Source organism: Hetaerina americana, unplaced genomic scaffold, assembly GCF_022747635.1.
Source record: "Hetaerina americana unplaced genomic scaffold, ioHetAmer1.1.p SCAF_6, whole genome shotgun sequence".
Taxonomy (NCBI): Eukaryota; Metazoa; Arthropoda; class Insecta; order Odonata; family Calopterygidae; genus Hetaerina; species Hetaerina americana.
This window is the reverse complement of record NW_027287205.1, coordinates 41,222,432-41,243,103: the sequence shown is the minus strand read 5'-3', so window position 1 is coordinate 41,243,103 and position 20,672 is coordinate 41,222,432. Positions and strand designations below refer to the sequence as shown.

General features: G+C 36.3%; 1 protein-coding gene across 2 annotated transcripts in view; it reads left to right on the top strand.

Moving 5' to 3' along the window:
• Positions 1–15,234, top strand: part of LOC139695119 (GILT-like protein 1) — a 49,262-nt gene extending 34,028 nt beyond the window's left edge. For both annotated transcript variants that reach the window (XM_071593757.1, XM_071593758.1), the window contains 4 exons: positions 8,957–9,088; positions 13,098–13,271; positions 14,193–14,339; positions 14,751–15,234. In XM_071593757.1, the coding sequence (XP_071449858.1) occupies positions 8,957–9,088; positions 13,098–13,271; positions 14,193–14,339; positions 14,751–14,846 (549 nt within the window). In that variant the 3' untranslated portion in view covers positions 14,847–15,234. The remainder of the gene's footprint in view (positions 1–8,956; positions 9,089–13,097; positions 13,272–14,192; positions 14,340–14,750) is intronic.
• The last annotated feature ends 5,438 nt before the right edge of the window (positions 15,235–20,672 follow it).

Below are 20,672 nucleotides of genomic sequence, written 5' to 3'. Positions count from 1 at the left end.
ATACTTGTGGTACTTTTCGAATGGTAGCCTAGTAGGAATCGGGATACCACTGAAAAATTCTGCCACCTCCGCGATTCGAAGCCGGGCTATCACGGTATAAAGCCAGTTCATTAGCCACCGCACCATCTCGGTAACCACCTATCCTTTAAAATCGAAGAGAGCAGCAGAAATTTCCAAACTGGATTATCATAAAAATTCACTTAATGTAACTTTGTATTATATCGCAGGGCATTGGGACGCTGCAGAGGATTGTAGGGGAAGAATGCTAAAAAGGCGATGTACAAGAAAGAAAAGAATAGCCATTTTGGATTGAATTTTAGGAGCTTTTGATGATGGAACTAATAGGCTACGAGGCTCGTATTTGCAGTATGTGACTTGACAGTTTGAAAGTGAAGGACAGTTTGTGTCGTGTTTATGTGGGTTTGAGTGGCATCGAACACCTACTCTAACAAGAATAATTAAGTGCAGCAGGTGATGGAAGGTTCCTGTGCGACAGACTTGGCAAGGATTGAAAAGATACGTCAGAAATGGAATAGGGCAGTCTGGGGAGACGCTAGAAACTAAATGTTCAGATTGAACCAGAGGATGATTTGAAAATACTGGGATAAAATTTGGCTCACACATTTTGTGTAATAAAATGAAAAAATCGAAAAAAAAGGACACACAATAACACAATTACAGGCTCCAGGCCCTTACGTGTATACAGGGATATTAATAGGCAGCTTCGAATTGCATGGGTTAATTCGTGAGTACATCTGTACATATATCTCTGATTTTAACTCATTTGAACGGGCTAAGTCTACCCATTATTTTATTCTTAATTTAGACATTTAATTATTTTTACTTTGGTTTTAAGCTACAGCGAGAAAAATTCAGTATTTGATTCACTTTCAGAAGACTAGGCTAGACTCATGTCTCAGTCAGTGTATTTGTGCAATGCATATCGTATTGCTTTTATCACTGTTTATAAGTATGGTCGTTGTATGTATTACAATAGTATATTTTTTTAAATTATCAGGATAGTAAGTGGGATTCGTTTTGAAACTCGAGAATTATTTTAATTAATTTTTTCGCAGGCATTAATTGTGACTCTAAATGCTGAAAGAAGACACTTGGCATTTCCATATAAAATAGTTTTATTTACAGCCTAAGTCGTATGTAACGCTACTTTATGCAGAAAAGCCAAGTGCCTTCATTCATCATGATGGATTTCCACCATATTACCCCTGAAACTGATTGATTTCCGACTCTAAAATTACGAACGTAGTAATGATTGTAGCATGAAGTGTAGGTCACAACCCCATGTAATAATATATTCATTTATTCATGTGCGTATATGAAAGTGTAAAACTGTTTCTGTATATTTAGTATCTGCGAAGATATCGTGAAAAACTTGAAAAACCACTTCTTCAAGTTTCTTAAGAAAACAGAATGCTGTTCCTGCTGTAAAAAATGGCTTTGCCATTGGTCTTGTTCTGTGGTTCCATTAATTTTATTGGGTCCAAGCGGGATTAGTTTGCTTTCCAAGAGCAGAGGAAAGTTCACATTTCAAGGACAAGCGTGTGAAATAGTCTTTCAAAAAATGTACCCTCATATCTCTAATTGTCAACCCTAATCAATGATTGGAGCGAGAGAATATTTTCCCTGGTCATACCCTCGGCATTTGTTAGGATTAACTTCCGTACACCAAACAAACTGTCACTATAAAGATGGAAACCTCAGATGGAAGTCTTAATTAAGTTATCAAGGTAAGATTTATGATGGTTGTAGACGATACATGTTCCCTCTCCTAATTGGGTACTTCTTACCTATGCGACAGCTACTACATAAGGAACGTGCATTGGGGAGGAAAGTGTTGTTCAGGTTCGAATATTTCGAACACTTTGCACATTAGATTGAACTTTCGTCATTCAAACGTTTTTTAAAAAGTGAATTAATGCAATGGGCAAACTGATTCCAGGCCACTTTCCTCACCGAATCACTAATAAATGAAATTTTCACGGGTAAATTCAAATACAGGGTAATCGTTGCTGTTGTTCGACTGGTATTTCACCGCTGCGATAAATTATTTCCCACTCTCAAGTTTGGCTACGTTGTGTTCTATTTTATATTGAGGTCGCGTAACCTAATATAAGAGAGCATGAAGTGATTAACCTTTGTCCTGGCAATGTGCCTGATTTATCTCCACATGATGCGCTCCTCGGTTTGAAATTTCAAAAGGCAACGCCTCTGATTTTGCGATGAAAATTTCGCGGATGACATTTTCAGGTAGTCGCGACCCAAATATTTATCGTATTCTGCGCTCATACCGTCGTAGTTAACACTGATTTGATACGGCTAAATTATTCTATCATCTAACCCTATTATAGAGGATAGATCACTCGCAATCCGCCCATGTTTTTTTAGCGGCCCGCGATCGCACTCATGTTGAATTTATTAATTGAAGGATATTTGAAGCGTCACTTTTATTTTAGAATGATTTCAGTAGCTTTGCTCTCCGATTTAATTTTAAAATATAAATTTCTTCATTAAGTTAAGATTTAACCTTCTACTTTGATGAAATAATTCAAACACGCGAATTTATTTCTGCATTCATTTCAATTTTATGAATGGGGCCCGCGTGCTCGAAAAATATATGCTGTGCGGACTGTTAATAGACAAAGATTTTGTATCACTGGTCTAACCTCTCCATGTCTGCAGATATCTTCTCCCTGACGCCTGCCAATATTCTTTCTATGATATGTCGCAGCATTTTCCGTCGTTTTTTGGAATTTTTTCTATGAATTTTTTTGAAAGGTTTTCCTCCGTGTGTATTCCAGTTTATTCTTCCCTATGCAGCTATCTTCATCAGTCTATAATGTGCCAAAGTGTGTTCGACAAGTATATCTATTATTTCTTACACAGTTTTAATTCGACTTTTTCCTTCACCTATTCTCCGTTTCACCTTCTCCGATTGTTGCCCAAGACATCCATTTGATCTTCCCCAAACCACCGTAGCTCCACATTTCCAGGGTTTCCGTTAGTTCCTTCCTGATGCTGTTAATCTTTCATGCTCCATCACCTCATTGAAAGCTCACCCCAAATATATATTTGAATGAAATGCCCTCCTACTTCAAGGTAAGGAGCGTGGATGAACCCCACATCGGGGTATATGATCTCCTCATCACTGATTTGGATTTTTAAAAACATACAGCCGCTTAAAAATGTGGAAAATGGCACGAAAAATAACCCCTCTCAGAGTTTCGTTTTTGAAATTATTTACTCGGTTTCTATACTGAATGTATAAGTATTGAGTATTGCCTTGACTTCGGGTATGAAGTCCAAATGTACCCAATACCTCAATAATGACAAGACCACATGTTTAAGCCGGAATATTCATATGCATTCGAAAAGATACAAAAGTTAACATTTTTTCTTTTCCAATAAGAAAAGTTCCTCAAAACTTCTTGCTTATGACCCCTCAGTATAAAACTTATTCTGTATTTTACCACAGGACAACCCAGCGTAAATGGAATCGCCAATCGAATTATTTAAATCACCATAGAAAAATTTAAAAATTATATACGTTCGCTTAAGTTAGCTGAATTTTCTGCCGGTGACGAAAGAGACTTTTCTATTTGAATTCAGCTCTTTTGGTTGCGAAACCATGATGTTACTATCAAGATTGAAGGTTAGTGGGTATCAAGATGTTGCAGTGGCTAGCGTACTGGCTTCCCACAGCGTTTGACTCATGGAAACGACGGATTTTTTTCAGTGGTATCCCTACTTGAGGTGCTTGGTGGAGAGCACTTCGTGTGAGTCGCCGTTCATCAGATGAGACATTAAGCTGCGGACCCGTTGGCGCCTTTCGTTAAGAGTAGATTAATACCGACGACGGGTTTCTCTCAACTATTCCTCCTTTACCATCCATCCCTAATGGCGCAAATTACTTCAGCTGTCGGTCGCATCCCCTAAATCCACGAATGCCAAATTTGTTTTTTCGGGTGAATCCATTATCAAAAGTTAGGCAAAAAATGGACAAAAAATGGAGTTCCTACGTATGCAATTCCAATTTTTCAATTTTACCCACATTTAAAAATTTTTTATTCATAGTACTCTTCAATTCGTGCTAATTCGGGATAGATAAAGTAAAAAAATCCTCATTTAAAATTATTTCAGCAAACCTACTCCACTTTAACATTTACTTAAGGGCTAGACTGCATTTCTCTCGGAATTTCCATTCATTTCGTGTTAAAAAATGTTCAAATGTTCCTGAAACTTCCAATTTCCTCGCACTGTGAGTCTCTTCGGCCATGAGATTGCCGAAGCCATGACGTTCGACGTAGGTCGTATATGATTGGTTCATTGGACATTGTACTGAATTTATGTAATTTCAAAATATCGCGTTCCGTCAATTTTATGGCCCTATGGGTTGTGACGCACATTCGTCGTTTATTGATTATAAAGATATTTTCGCAACATATTCTTAAAGGAGATCATTGCATTGATCTTCAAAACGAAGAAAAAAATACTAAATTCAAATATTTGTGTTGGATTGCCAAGGGTTTTACAACTGTGGAACTATATTCCTGCTAGTATTTTTCTGCCGTGAGTCAAATGAATACCTCATGGAGACCGTTTTCAAAAAATATTTTTTTTAAATCCATGTATCTCGATGAACTGTCAATTCAAGCTCCATCCATTCCACGGTTTGGGAAAGAAGAATTCAATACAGTACGTGATAAATAACTGGAAATAAAGAAATCAAGAAAGATAATCTAACTTGATTGGCAAATATTAAATACTTATATAAAGAGAAAGAAGAAACGTGTACAGGGTCCGTACGATATTCGATGGCGACTGGTTCGCTGTAGCCTCAACGAAGCGGTGGATAGGGTTCCGGCCGATCGGCTCGGTAGAGGGGTCCCCCACCACTCAGGCGCACTTAAGTTCAGTCGCCTGTATTCATTCAATCAAACACTTTTCATCCCTCGATACTCGTAACTTCGCCTGAGCTTATTCGAGTGACAGATCTTCCTGGGAAGTTACAGGAAAAGGAACTGGTCCCAATGTATGCCCTGTTAAAGAGAGAATTTCGCGCCCTTTATAGATTTATAACAAGTACCTATATCCCTACCCATCAAACTTCGCTTCGGGATGATTACGGCGACCTATTTTGGTTGATGGTTTTTCGCCTCTAAGTTATATTGAAAACATGAATTTTCAAACCCCCGGAAACTTGATGCTCCTTTTCATAGTTCAGGGCACTTACTAGTTCTTGTATTTCACAATGATCTACTCTTTCTTGTGTCTCAATGCATAATAGACACCGTATTTCCAATAGGCTACATTTTAAACCATCCCCTTCCCATCTTATTCATGTATCTACATTTCGTGTTGAGTCATATACCAATACGCACGGGGCTGCACAGTCTTGATATTTCTATGTTCCTTGAGGAAATTTTAATTGCATGCGAAATTTGATTACGCGTACGCAACACCTCTTATTCTATCTGTATAGGAAGTGATGCACATAAATATTCTGGTTCTACCGGCTGGGGAGAAACTCCCGTGGATTATATTCCTTCCTTATTTCACACTTGTATAAGTATGTACCGCGATACATATTCCATATTCCACAAACTCTAGGGGTCGTCGAAATGGATTACTTTCACTTTCACGCAACGAGTTATCGCTGAGGTAGGAAGTTCGAGGAGAATTAATTGACTGATTAAACGAATAGCAAGCACTATTTTCTACATGTACGAGCGATGGGCGTGAGACATAATACCTTATTCGAAAGAAGGATAACATTAAAGTGGGCTGTCTCGGCTAACAATTCAAGAATATATGAACCTCAATTTTCATCAATCATGAGATGGTTAATTCTTCAGTATATCCTGGCATAGTTTATAAATTAGTATTTCATTGCAGAAAAATACATTCATACCGGGTGAAAATGATTCCTATCACGTGGTTTTTACAAGATTTGCTTTATGGGCATAGAAAAAATATAAATCAAACAAAAGTCAAAGGAAAGGAGAACAGAAGAAAGGGCATAAGAACGTATCTTCTTGTAATTAAACTGCCTACTAGTGATTGCACATTTTGGTATGAAATTGTTGATGGAAAAATATTTCAATTTTAGATTATTTTCAATGAACAAAGTTGAACAGTAAGTTACGTTCGTGATGACTCTTGAGCGCAATATCATTCATGTCAAGAATATTGAATCTGGCTTGAATTTCTCAATCATTCGATGGCAGAGAATTTGCTAGATGGTTGGGTATCTGTTGGGTATAAGCTATTTTGTTGAAAGGCCGTAGATTTACGGCCTACATAGTTTCTGAAATTGAAAACTTCAGGATACTCAACCATGCAGTAAACTCTCTAATGGATCAAGATATCGAACTGCCGCCCTCCAAAAACCGACTTTTAAACGAATGCACTTCTTTATTAAAATGTTGTAAAAACATAATTCTAAGTGTCTTCAACAATTCAAAACTTCTATTGAGGTAATCAATTATCCGTCGTCATGCTTATACGGTAATTAAACCGCGTCATTGGCAGCTTCCAAATTTTTGTAAATACGTATGTTCTCGCGTTTGCCATGAGCTGATGGAAAAGTAAGAGATTATCTCATATTCTTGGCTTAAATTTTTTATTAAGACGGATTATTTTCTTAAGAAAATGGAAAATGTAAACTCAGAGCAGTCATAAAAAAAGGGGTTAGATCTGATTGTTCAGCATGTAACTAACTATCTTTAAATTAATAATTATAGGGAAACGGGATTCATGAGTATGTATTTAGTTTGATGTTAAGGGGGACTTGGAAGTGTAGCAGTTCATAGTCTAGGTCCATCGAAAGCCTACCCAAACCGATAGGCTAATGCTAAAAATGACTATGGTATCTTTCACTAAAAATACTAGGAATGACGTAATTTTATCTACGGTGTCCAAGTGTAATGGTAGCATTTAGCATTAACGACATAATTACAGTCGGTTGAGCTAAAACTTCCAGACAAAGGGTATTATTTTATGCTTTTTTATTCTTTAGTGGGGGTTATCTATTTTATTTTCATAGCGCTCCCTCAGCACTAACTTGCATCGCTTCCGTCCAAGCTTTATTGTGAGAGCATGTTGTAAAAGGGGTGATGGCCTTACACTTCGTCCAGTAAACATTTTCGGCGCAAGCTGTTATAAGTTCGCGTACTCTTGGGCCGATTAATTCCGTCACAATCCTTTGAGGACGTATGTTCCAGTTTCAATCCATTTCGAGACCTTTTTTTCAACAACCACTTTCACTGGAAAGGTCCTCGTCTCTCCCGCCGTGAAATCATTTTTTCGAACGAAGGGGCAAGTTGGCAGGAATTGGAAAAAGTGCGGGAGTAAAAGGTTTCAAGGGAATGAGGTCAACGGCACTCAATTCACTGCCGTCGTCCCGACTCGACTTATGGCGCATCTGTTCAATTATATACCCACTTTCCCGCCCACGACTGCCTGGCACTTAATCGAAAGCTCGTCCCGAAAAGAGATTTGTTTTTTAAGTTCTTGTAGCCGTACTAAATCACCCGCGATTTCATCCAACGTAGATTTTAAACTCGATTCGTTCAGAAATCGTTCAGCGAGCCGTTCAGTCATCCAGAGCCGTCGGAGTTCATCATGGTGAAGTGGAAAGTACCGGTTAAATGCCCAATCACACATTCATTGGCTTTGGCATTACCTGGGAGAATCGAAATGCAGATTTAAACTGCTCGGAATTATTTCAACAGTACTAGTCTTTTGATTTTACAACTAAAATAGTAGACCTGTACTTTGGGAGTAAAAAAAGCGTAGCTACTCATTCTATGAATTTCCAGCTTTTTCCTGACGAATAGGACGTCCTTTTTCCCAAGTTTGGAAATTATTCGAAGTTTTTTTTATTGATCGTCCCTTGTCGCTTCCATCAACACTGGTATCACCGAGATCAGTCAATATTTGAGATTTTTCTAATTAAATAATTAGGCCCTTTCCCCATCTTTTACCAATTAAAAAAAAGTATTGATTAGTCCCCAATTATTTCTATATTTTCCCAGCACATTGGCCTTGCGAAAGCTCCAAACATCTCATGGGCGCAAACGTAACTTCTACAAATAAAATTTGTAGTAGTAGTTTTTTAGGGGAAGGCGATCGACAGCTAAGGTAATTTGCGCCATTAGGGATGGACGGGAAAGATGAAGGGTGGAGAAAAAACCCGGCGTTAGCACCTTATCGAAAAAAGCCAAGGGGTCCGCAGTTTAGCGTCCCATCCGACGGACGTCGTACTCACCACGAAGCACCTCAAGTAGGGATTGGGACACCATTGAAAAATATGTCACCTCCAGGATTCGAAGCCACTCGGTAGGAAGCCTGTATGTTAGCTACAGCACCATTCCGATCCCCAGTAAAATTCGTAAACTACTACTTCTACCCATACATAATATAGAAGTAAGATTAAATAGTGAGTTTTTCAAGGGTCATTTATGGAGAAGTGAGGAGAGCGTGGGAAGAGAAAAATTTTGGAATCGAAAATATGGTATGGTCACTCGTAGGGCTTTAAAACTCACTCGAGAATCCGCCAACGATGGGCGCTTGTAGAACAGGCTCGATGTTGGTGGAACTTTCACTTAGATTGGAACGAGATAACGATTGGTGGCTGGGGTGGGAATGTGGTGTAAAGAAAGGTAAGGGTAGGCTGTGAGGAACAAAATTTGTATATGTAAAAGGATCAAATGATAGGGAAAAGGAGAGAGGCAAAGAGAAAGTCCCAAAGTATAAGTAGTTCACTGATTGTAAACTATCAATTTCCCATTTAAATTGGAGCCTCCCTGAACATCTTGTCCAAAATGTTATGGAGAAATTTCTTTGTAGCTCTTACAAAGTATATCAAATGTTAAAATAAATTCTGTATTTTATTTCTACCTCACATTTTTTACTTATGGCATTACTCTTATTCCAGGTTAATGTCTCACTCTACTACGAGTCTCTGTGTCCAGACAGCGTCAGATTTGTCATCAACCAGTTGCAACCAACATGGCAGTCAATGGCTCCATATATGAATATAAGATTCATCCCATTTGGAAAGTCTGCAGTAAGTTACTTTTTTACAAATTATTTACCATGGTTATAGGAATCTGTTGTTAATTAAAACTATATACATATATGGTGGTCGCAGTAGTCCAGGGGTAGATCTTTGAAATACTGACCTGGAGGGCCCGCGTTTGATTAACCGGAGAAGCCTATCCGGGTACCCTAGCTATGTGATTTTTCGGGGACCAGATCTTCCTTGGCAGCCATAACTGGTACAGTGGAAGGAACTGGCTAAAATACACTGATGTGTGCATTTCACACACCGTCAGTCTTAGTACTGGGTTAACTCTACCATCACTTGAACTGAACTTCAGGTTAATTTACTATATATATATATGAAATATCAAGAAAATACGTGTGAGTGTTCTCTTTTTTTGTGTTTCTACGAGGGTCATCCGGAAAGTAGTACCCGTTCGTGAAATAAAGACACAAAAGTAAATATTAACAAACATAAAAAATTTTATTTGAAAGAGGATACTTTAAACTACTTCTCAACATAATCTCCAAGCAAATTAAGGCATTTGTCATAACGTGTGACAAGTTTCTGTATTCCTGCTGCATAGTCCTTCGCCGCCAGCTCATTGAGATACGCGAGGGACCCATCTTGCACAAATTTTTGCATAATGCAGATGGTGTTTAACAATTTCATGAACAATTGTTCGAGAAACATTGGGAAAATGCTCACAGATGTCATCAATTGTGACGCGCCGATCGTTCCTCACGAATTCGTCAATTGAGCTCACCAGTTGGTCTGTAATGACAGACGGTCTCCCCGAACGCTCATCGTCGTGTGTGTTCCCCCTCCCCATGTTGAAGTTGCGACACCACCGCCGAACAGACGACTCGTCCATTACATTGTCTCCATACACCTCCTTTAATTGGCGATGAATATCACATGGGCGAACGTTTCTTGCATTGAGGAATTTAATCACTGCCCTCACTTCACAACTGGCGGCGTTCTCAATTTTTTTAAACATTGTAAACAATCACAGAAACAACACAGGCAATGCTAGCGTCACGCAACTTGGCTCAGAGAAGGCAGACAAGCCACTGAAGCTATCTGACCTCGTCCAGCGGCTACTCGCGTCGTCAGCACTTCATGCGGCACGAACGGGTACTACTTTCCGGATGACCCTCGTATATTATGTGTTACTGTGTATTGTACTATTCGGCACTTCCGTGTTACGTCTATGAAAGCATATATATATATATATATATATATATATATATATGTGTATGTGTGTGTGTGTGTGTGTGTGTGTATTCTAATACTCACCCAAGAAAAGAGTAAACAGCAAAATTTAAATGATATTAGATGATACGTTTAGTTTCAGCTGAGGTAAATTTAGTGATAGGAAATGGCTACAAAAGTTTTGAAAAAAATCTTCAGGTTTGTGTTAAGTTCAAGTGGGTCTGGGAATATGAAGACACCATTTGTTGCCATAAAAATATTAAGAATATTGGCAGAAAGTAATGTAGATTTGACATAATATATTTGTTTGCTGCGTATTTAGAAAAGGCATTTGGCAGAGAGAGAGAGAGTGTGTGTGTGTTTAAAAGCAAATTAAAAGGTTGCAGAAAACAAATAGGATTATAACTAATGGAATGACATATATTTTAACATTTGTATTTATTAGTCTGCAAAGGTGAATTTAGCTGGAAGAGTATCGTAATGGGCAGTGAAATGCAAGGGAATGAGACAAACCATCATTATTCATCCTTCTCTACCTTTGCATCTAGGAAACAGAGAGGAAGAGGTCTTGGCATGGGGGATAAAAGGTACAAATATTAGTATATCTATTAGGTGGCGCAGACAGAATTTTTCTGGGAAAAGCTGTTGTTAGTCTGTCGTCTAAGGAATGCAGTCATTGCTGAGTTCATCTTTACTATCAGTGAGAAAGTTATGGGATGAAGATGAACCAGAAGAAAAAATTGACTTAGATTCTCAAGAAAAATGAACTGTATAAAGTATTCAAGTAGGAAAGTGTATATGAGGGGGTACTCAAAAATAACCAGAATAGTGCTGCAGTTGGCGGAGCTTACTTAGTATGCATTTCTTCTGCTAGGTGAGCATAGTGCAAATCGTTCTCAGTACAGTGCAGGCATTGCTGTCATATGGTACGGTTGTGTTCAGTTACAACAATTCTTTTTGTAAAAGCAGTTTCAATTGCTCCTCGTTTTTTATCATGGTGGGTTTAAGTGTACAGCCACTGTGAAATTTTGCTTCCTGCTTGAGAAAAAGCTGCAAAAACTGTTGGGATGTTAAAAACAGCTTACAAGGATTGTGCTATGGGAAAAACTCGAGTGTGCCAATGGTTTTCTCACTTCAAAAAAGGTTAAAAGTCACTTGATGACAAACCTCAAACAACAGCAGCAATCAAGGTAGTGGAAAACTTCATTGTCGCCTTGTCCAAAAAATGCTCAAGTGAAATAAAACCCCCAAGGCGATGCTCATTTGTTTTATCAATGTGAGAGGGATTGTACCTTCTAAAATTGTCCCACCAAGTCAGACTGTTAATCCAGCCTTCTAATTTGAGATTTTAAAAATATTGCATGACATGTGCAACAAGAAAAGGTCCAATTTGTGGGAGATGAAGGACTGGTTTTTTCACTATGACAATGAACCGGCTCATGCAGCCATTTCAGTGCACCAGTTTTTAGCCGAAAATAACATGACACACTTGTGCCCGGCCCCTTACTCACCTGCATCGGTCGGTTTGATTTCTTCTTGTTTGGTAAAGAAAAAAATGAGGCTGGAGCTGTCAGGTATCAAAAGAGATGAGTTTGAAAAATGTGTCCAGGAATGAAATCGCAAATTGGATAAATGCAATGTGATGAAGAGTTCTTTGAAGGTGATAAGGTTGTTTTGTAAAAAAAAATCAAATAAATAGCTTAAAAAAAATAATTCTGGTTGTTGTATACACGAAACATTACATATGTGTGGAAAGTATTTACAATATAACTGGCAATTGTAAGGTCATCAGGAGAAACTGGCATAAATAAAAAAGACATTAGAAAAAGGTGAGATTTGATGATGAAGAATCTAATTGGAAGCATTTAGAAAATTGATATAGGGCATAGTGTTGTTCTTCCGTGTATTGTGGTATCAGAGAGATGGGAATAAGTGCAATCTGAAGGCTTCATGAGATTTGAAGATATGGGAACTTAGAAGACAGAGAACTGAAGGAACACAGTGAAGGGGGCAAAAGAAAATATAAGAAATTTAGCTAAGGCCTCGTTAATCAATAAAATAAAATGAAAACTCCTTAAGCTGTAATAAGTTATCACCACTCATCCCTCAATGGAAAATAAATATTGTTGCGATGATATGTTGGAAAAAAATGCACGCATGGGAAATCAAACTTATTATTCTGAGTCCTCATATGATGTAGCTTTTATCTTTTTGGAACATTAATTAACACTGATCTCACAAAGTCTTCTTGCCAGATTCCTTTATGATGGGAAGCAGAAAGTATGGTAATTTGATGAAGGGTTTATTGCATGGTAATATCTCACATTTTGGCATGTTTGGTGAGGCTTAGCATTATAGCAGTTTTTATATATATATTCTTTTGTCAAAACCTTCCTTAATCACTAGAATACCATTAATAGTAATACAATATCCTATTGGTATAAGAATCACAAAATAAACTTTCTTTTAACAGCCCATAATGGTATGCAACAGAAAAAAGATGTTATTCAAATTTCAGGAATAAATTAAACATTTATGCAGAGCTAAAATTTTTAGTTATATAAGTCCCTAATGGTTAAATAAATCTGTTACTATTGGTGCTTATGGAGTTTACCCAAAATTTAATTACTTTTATCAGTGAAAATAAATTTTGTGTTGTAACATATGATTTTGAATGAATGATGGTGCATCTCTTGTAGCAGTCATGAGACAATCTCATGCAGACAAGAGAAGCTATCTCGGATTTTTTAAAATTATCTATCTCATCCATGATTTAAATTTTCATTGAATAATTAATATTTTATCTTTTCCATGAAAGAGCGGTAAATATTCTGATGGAACAATTGTGTTCTTCTGTCAGCATGGACCTAAGGAATGTAGTGGCAACAAAATGCAGTCTTGTGCGCTGTCTCTTTTGTCCACACAAGACAGCCAAGTGCAGTTTGTCACTTGTGTTATGTCAAAATCGGACCCTTCGTTAGCTGGCCCACAGGTGGGTACTTTTAATCATATTTTTACTCATCAAACCTCAAAAACTTATGCAAAAAATGAATATTTTCTAAGCAAAAAGTTTGGTCAAATTTGAGACATTTAGTTTAAATTTTAATGCAAAGTAATGGAGAAGTTGTTGTGCCTAACCCATTGCAAATTAAGTTACTTCTGTATTCATTTTTAATTAAATCTGTACCAGAATAAATCAATGATTCCAAATGGTGATGAAAGGGTGCTTGCATCCCTCAACTAGTATGTTACTAAATGTAAAGAATATATAAGATAAAATACAGTAAAACAATGAGAGTTCAAATAATTTTCAGCATGAGCGAGCAACATTGCATTGCATGAAACTAAAAAAATAAAAATATCTGTGCAGCTAATGCATCCAAATTTGAGAGTTTTCAGCTGTAAGGTTGCACAGGTGGACAGATTCAGTTCTAACATGACCTGAACTCAGTTGTGAAATGAACTCCTAGCTTGACTCTAACTTTCAATGAGTTATGCTAAATTCAACGTTCAAAGCAAACTAGTTCAATTAAAATTGAAATTAAATGGCCTTAACACACTATATTTGTATTTTACAGTGATATTTCTGTTAATTGGCAGTGATTTTGCAAGTATATAAGTGTACAGAACCCATTGAGAAGGTATTAAGTTTAAAATAAAAATAGACGTAAACAAGATATAATAATTTTGATTTGGAGCCATTAAATTCTTTAAAAACATTATGGTGTATCTATTTTTTACTTTATCCTATAGGTTTGCCACTACAGCACTAATTTTATGTTGAAACATTAAAGCAGCATCATCTATTTTTACTGATATCCCCCAACTTTTTATTTTTTATTGGTAGTGGTCTATTGGCTAAGGATGGGTTTTTGAGGAGGTTTTCTCGAATGGCATATGTTTGTGTTTTTAGTGTGCTGCCCAAGTGGGACTGAACTATCAGGATGTAGAGCAGTGCTATCAATCATCACAAGGAACAAACCTCCAATTGGCTGCAGAGCAAGAGACTAATAAAATCAGACGACCCCTTAGATTTGTCCCAACTGTTGTCTATAATGATGTAAGTAAAAAGCTAATGATAATCTTTTCCCATATTCAAACAGAAATCTTAGGAACCAATCACTAAAGTTGGCATGAACAAAAATATGTATGGGCTGATTCTTTAGAGCAAAGAGTTCTTAACAAATACTGGGGCAAACCATGAAGATGGTATAGCCTCCCATTGCGGTTGGATAAATAATTATATCTAATGGGATCTCCCACAGTTTCTTTGGTATTCATTGAAGATTAAAATATAATACATGAGAAATATCAAAAAGGTTTTCTCTAATGCATTTATACCAATAAACTACGCTCTTCATAAATCCATTAGACTAATAAGTGACAGTTCATAATAATTTTTACTCGATTGACTTGAAAACTTGGATTTGAATCTTATTTACTCTTAATAAATACCTGTATTTATTTACAGCATTTGGACCAGAGGAAGCAGGATGATTCATTGGATGACTTTAAAGGTGCTTTGTGTAAGCACATAGCTCAACCTCCACCAGAATGCTCCGAGTGAATGAAATATTCTTAAATTCTGAATAATTTTACCTGTCAATTCAAATTCAGGATTGAAAGCAACATTTCCATGCTTTTGCAAGATGGTGACCCATGATAAGTGGTGGATAACAATAAAACTTGTGTTATTAGTCGGATTTAAATATTGTGACAGCATTACTGGGAATAGTAACCAAAAGACTGTAAAATGTGTTTTAAAAAAGGTTCATTCTCCCTATGAAAATTGTGAATTAAAGTTTATTTCAAAGAAATACATCAAAGATAGAGCAACAAGAGGCAACTACTCTTGCAGCTTTTTACTTTAACTATATTTTTCAATGGCAAACGCACACAAAATACTTTGGTTCTTCAATTGGTAATACATCAGTTAGGTAATTAAAACTGTAATAATAAATATACACATACCATTGTCATTTAATTAGCATGTCTCCTATATGGTTAAAATATTTTGGGGAAACAGCTAGCCAGTAATTCTTACTTGATATTTCATCTTCATAATCATAATGTCATTAAAAATGTGTTCACACAAAAAACTGTTCCCCAAAAATTTGGAGAATAGTTCAATAATATCAGAGGAAAACAAAGCCAAATATCTTCCAAATTCATGTTCTGCTAACATATTGTCACTATCACTAAATTATATTTAGATAATTATTACCGGTAGCTATTACAGATTAAAGATACATTTTGGATAGACCTTAAAAATTTATTATGCACATCATTATTGATGTCAAAAGCATTCATGGCTGGCATATATTCCTTTTGCCATATCCTTTTTCCTTTTTCATCTCCTCATTCTTCCTATTTCGGTTTCCTGATGTGCTTTCCCAATTATTAATTATTTTTCACTCTCTCCCCTGTAACTCATTACCCTTCCCTCTATCAGAGACTGCAGTATCCTTCAGCCAGTTAAACTCTGCATCTTACTTCACTCCAAAACCACATGACAAATTTTCTTTTCAATAAAATGACTATAGCTGTAATAAGTTAGCACCACTCATCCTGCAACAAAAACAAAATTTTGTTGTGATGGGTTGTGGCAAAAGAAATGCCATGGCGGTGACCAACCACAAACTCTCAACCAGAACACCCTTCTGCAGTAGTTTGTGGGAATGTTACTTCCTAGTGACCAACTACAGACCCAATACTCAAACCAATTGGGATCATTGATAGGGTTAAAGGGACTCCATTAAGGATACGTGGAATTTCTTTTCCAACAAACCATCACAACAAAAGTTTGTTTTCATTGCGGGATGAGTTGTGCTAACTTATTACCGCTAAAGGAGTTTTCATTTTATTTTATTGATTAACAAGGCCATAGCTAAATTTTTTAGATTTTCTCTTGCCTCCTTCTCTGTGCTCCTTCAGTTCTCTGTCTTCTAAGTTCCCATATCTTCAAATGTCATAAAGCCTTCAGATTGCACTTATTCCCATCTCTCTGATACTATAATTCACAGAAAAACAACACTATGCTCTATGTCAATTCAATTTTCTAAGTGCTTCCAATTGGATTCTTTATCATCAAATCTCACCTCTTTCTAATGTCTTTTTTATTTATGCCAGTTTCTCCTGATGACCTTACAATTGCCAGTTATATTGTAAATACTTTCCACACATATGTAATGTTTCGTGTATACAACAACCAGAATTATTTTTTTTAAGCTATTTATTTGATTTTTTTTTACAAAACAACCTTATCACCTTCAAAGAACTCTTCATCACATTGCATTTATCCAATTTGCGATTTCATTCCTGGACACATTTTTCAAACTCATCTCTTTTGATACCTGACAGCTCCAGCCTCATTTTTTTCTTTACCAAACAAGAAGAAATCAAACCGACCGATGCAGGTGAGTAAGGGGCCGGGCACAAGTGTGTCATGTTATTTTCGGCTAAAAACTGGTGCACTGAAATGGCTGCATGAGCCGGTTCATTGTCATAGTGAAAAAACCAGTCCTTCATCTCCCACAAATTGGACCTTTTCTTGTTGCACATGTCATGCAATATTTTTAAAATCTCAAATTAGAAGGCTGGATTAACAGTCTGACTTGGTGGGACAATTTTAGAAGGTACAATCCCTCTCACATTGATAAAACAAATGAGCATCGCCTTGGGGGTTTTATTTCACTTGAGCATTTTTTGGACAAGGCGACAATGAAGTTTTCCACTACCTTGATTGCTGCTGTTGTTTGAGGTTTGTCATCAAGTGACTTTTAACCTTTTTTGAAGTGAGAAAACCATTGGCACACTCGAGTTTTTCCCATAGCACAATCCTTGTAAGCTGTTTTTAACATCCCAACAGTTTTTGCAGCTTTTTCTCAAGCAGGAAGCAAAATTTCACAGTGGCTGTACACTTAAACCCACCATGATAAAAAACGAGGAGCAATTGAAACTGCTTTTACAAAAAGAATTGTTGTAACTGAACACAACCGTACCATATGACAGCAATGCCTGCACTGTACTGAGAACGATTTGCACTATGCTCACCTAGCAGAAGAAATGCATACTAAGTAAGCTCCGCCAACTGCAGCACTATTCTGGTTATTTTTGAGTACCCCCTCATATACACTTTCCTACTTGAATACTTTATACAGTTCATTTTTCTTGAGAATCTAAGTCAATTTTTTCTTCTGGTTCATCTTCATCCCATAACTTTCTCACTGATAGTAAAGATGAACTCAGCAATGACTGCATTCCTTAGACGACAGACTAACAACAGCTTTTCCCAGAAAAATTCTGTCTGCGCCACCTAATAGATATACTAATATTTGTACCTTTTATCCCCCATGCCAAGACCTCTTCCTCTCTGTTTCCTAGATGCAAAGGTAGAGAAGGATGAATAATGATGGTTTGTCTCATTCCCTTGCATTTCACTGCCCATTACGATACTCTTCCAGCTAAATTCACCTTTGCAGACTAATAAATACAAATGTTAAAATATATGTCATTCCATTAGTTATAATCCTATTTGTTTTCTGCAACCTTTTAATTTGCTTTTAAACACACACACACTCTCTCTCTCTCTGCCAAATGCCTTTTCTAAATACGCAGCAAACAAATATATTATGTCAAATCTGCATTACTTTCTGCCAATATTCTTAATATTTTTATGGCAACAAATGGTGTCTTTCTATTCCCAGACCCCCTTGAACTTTATACAAACCTGAAAATTTTTTTCAAAACTTTTGTAGCCATTTCCTATTACTAATTTTACCTCAAGTGAAACTAAACTTATCATCTAATAGGCTAAAAATTCTACTTGTTTACTCTTTTCTTGGGTGAGGATTAGAATTTATCTATCCATCTCTTTTGACCAAACTCATTTCTCACAAATATTTTGACATAGCTCAGAAAAACCTTTTAATTTTCTTTATGCCCTTTATTGATTGCCCAGAGATATTATTTGTTCCAACTGTTTTGCTCATCTCCATTTCTTGTACTTCTTTTTTACCTCAATATCAAGTATTCATGCTTACAAGCTATCCTCATCCATTTGATATATTCTGTCTAAATGTGTTCTTAACCACTTAATAAGTATCTTATATCAATTAATCAATTATCTTGATCTTCTCAAAATATTCTTAATACTTCTCCTGAGTATCTTCTCACCTGCCCAATAAATCCAGTCTTGATGCAACAATTTCAGAATGTAAAAATCCGCAGTTTCTTTGGAAATCCAGTCTTGCTTCTTACGGTTGGATATTGTTTTACTCTTGACAATTATTCCACCATTCAGTTAGCTTTCCATTCACTTTATTGGTTTCTTACCTGATCCAATCATTTAATTCTGTCATGCCTTCCTCATGTCCCCACACCCAAGCTCATATTTTTCCATTCCCTCCTCTCTTCCATCTCCTTAATACCCTCTCTTGAAACCCATTTCTTTATCATTCTTTTCACATTTGCCATTCTCCATGGATCCTCTGCAGCTCTTGATATCCCTCTTCTCCTCCATCCTCAACTCTTCCCATAGCTTTGTCTTTTCTTAAAATCCTATCACTTCCTTCTTGATATGCCTTTCTATCTATTTCAGCCAAGACTTCAACATTCTACTGTCATGACAACCTTCTCCTCATAATCACCTTGATTTTCATCTAAAATTTCAAAGCCACTATATTATAATCTAAATCTGATCTCTGTGCCCTGTCCCCTTTGCTATCAGGCATAACTACAATTCCATGGAGCTCAATTTCAAGGTTTCCAGAATCTATTATGCTACTTTTTATGTCCATCATGCACACTTTTATGGGAAAAAGAATTTAAGTGGTTTCCTGCTGCATTTGTAAGCAGTGTGTTTAGCTTGTTGCCATTACTTTAATGGCTGAACTATGAGGATCAGATGTCTTTGTCGCAACTTCACCTAAGAACATTAGTTACAAGGACTATTATCATCTCACTGCTAACTGTGGATCTATCTCACATAAATTATAATGGAGCTATCATCATATTCTTGTCATGAAAATTATGTTCATCATTTAGAAATGCACAATCCCCTTTAGCCAATTAAATTTGCAGCTCATGGGACTGGTGATGGCATATTTTTTATGATGCCAATTCAGGTCCCAGAAAAAATTATAATTATATTCTACACATTCTTTACCGTATGCATTGAAATAAAAAAATAGTATTATTTGGAAAACATTATAATTATAGTTCCTTCAGGATGACTGTAATTTATAGTACCTATTTCACAGATATTGACAGTGATCAGAAGTTTTAATTTATCCATCAACTAAAGTCACTAATTGGGAGAATATCATTGTTTTAACAAAAACTTAGATGGAAATTTTCATTCATCCTGGAAGGAATATAATCAAAGTTGGCTGTGTCACTGCACATTTTCAAAATATATAACCTGACAGGATAGCTACACATAATGTTTTTTTATTTAAGAGGTGTTTCAAAGGCAATGTTTTTACTAACCAGATATCCTGGTTAATTGAAAGTAATGTCATTCTGGTTATTAATTTCTTTAGCAAGGGATGATATAAATGTTAGGTCAGGCCATATTGCTTTTTCTCCTATGTATGTTTTGAAATAAACATAGTTTTAGTGTACTTTGGTTATGAAATGTAAGGGGTTGCCTTCAAAAAAGATGTATCATATTTGTTTCATTTGTTCCTTGTAAATTTTGAGTTCCTTCCTTCTAAGAATTGCATATAAAAGTCGCTGTTTCCTTTAAAATATTATGGCTTGTATTATTTACCTTATAATATTCTGAATTTACCTACAGGGTGTCCTGGAAATTTAAATATCATTTTGCACAGAATTCCACAGGTCAGTTGTTGCATGTTTCAGCAATAGAACTAATGCAAATTCATTCAATTTTTTTGAAACATATTCGAGGTTAATGCAAATTTTTATGGGTAATGCATAATGGAGACCTCATGAGGAAGTTTTATATTGAAAGTAAGGTTTTTTTTAAAAAGAAAACGAAAATTTCAAAGAAAAGGGAAATTGTTTTCCACAAAAAGGAAATGGAGATGCCTTTCAAGTAAGTGTTCTTTAATGGACATAACATTATAGATAATAAAAACTAACTAGGAAGATAGAAAAACTGGGTACAAATGAGTTCTGCTGAGGAACTAGAAATGAAAATATGATGAAGTGAATGAACAACTGATATGACACAATGTCAACACTTGAACATGATAAAGAGGAAGTATACTCTTTCAATACACACCCTAAAAAATGAAATCAGAATTATCATCACAACTTTCTCACTGGCAGAGCTTATGAAATGACTGAAGTTCTTCATCAAAATGAGCAACTCTTCTTTCTGTTAGAATGTTCTTCTTCATGGCTTGAAATGCATATATTTTTTTAC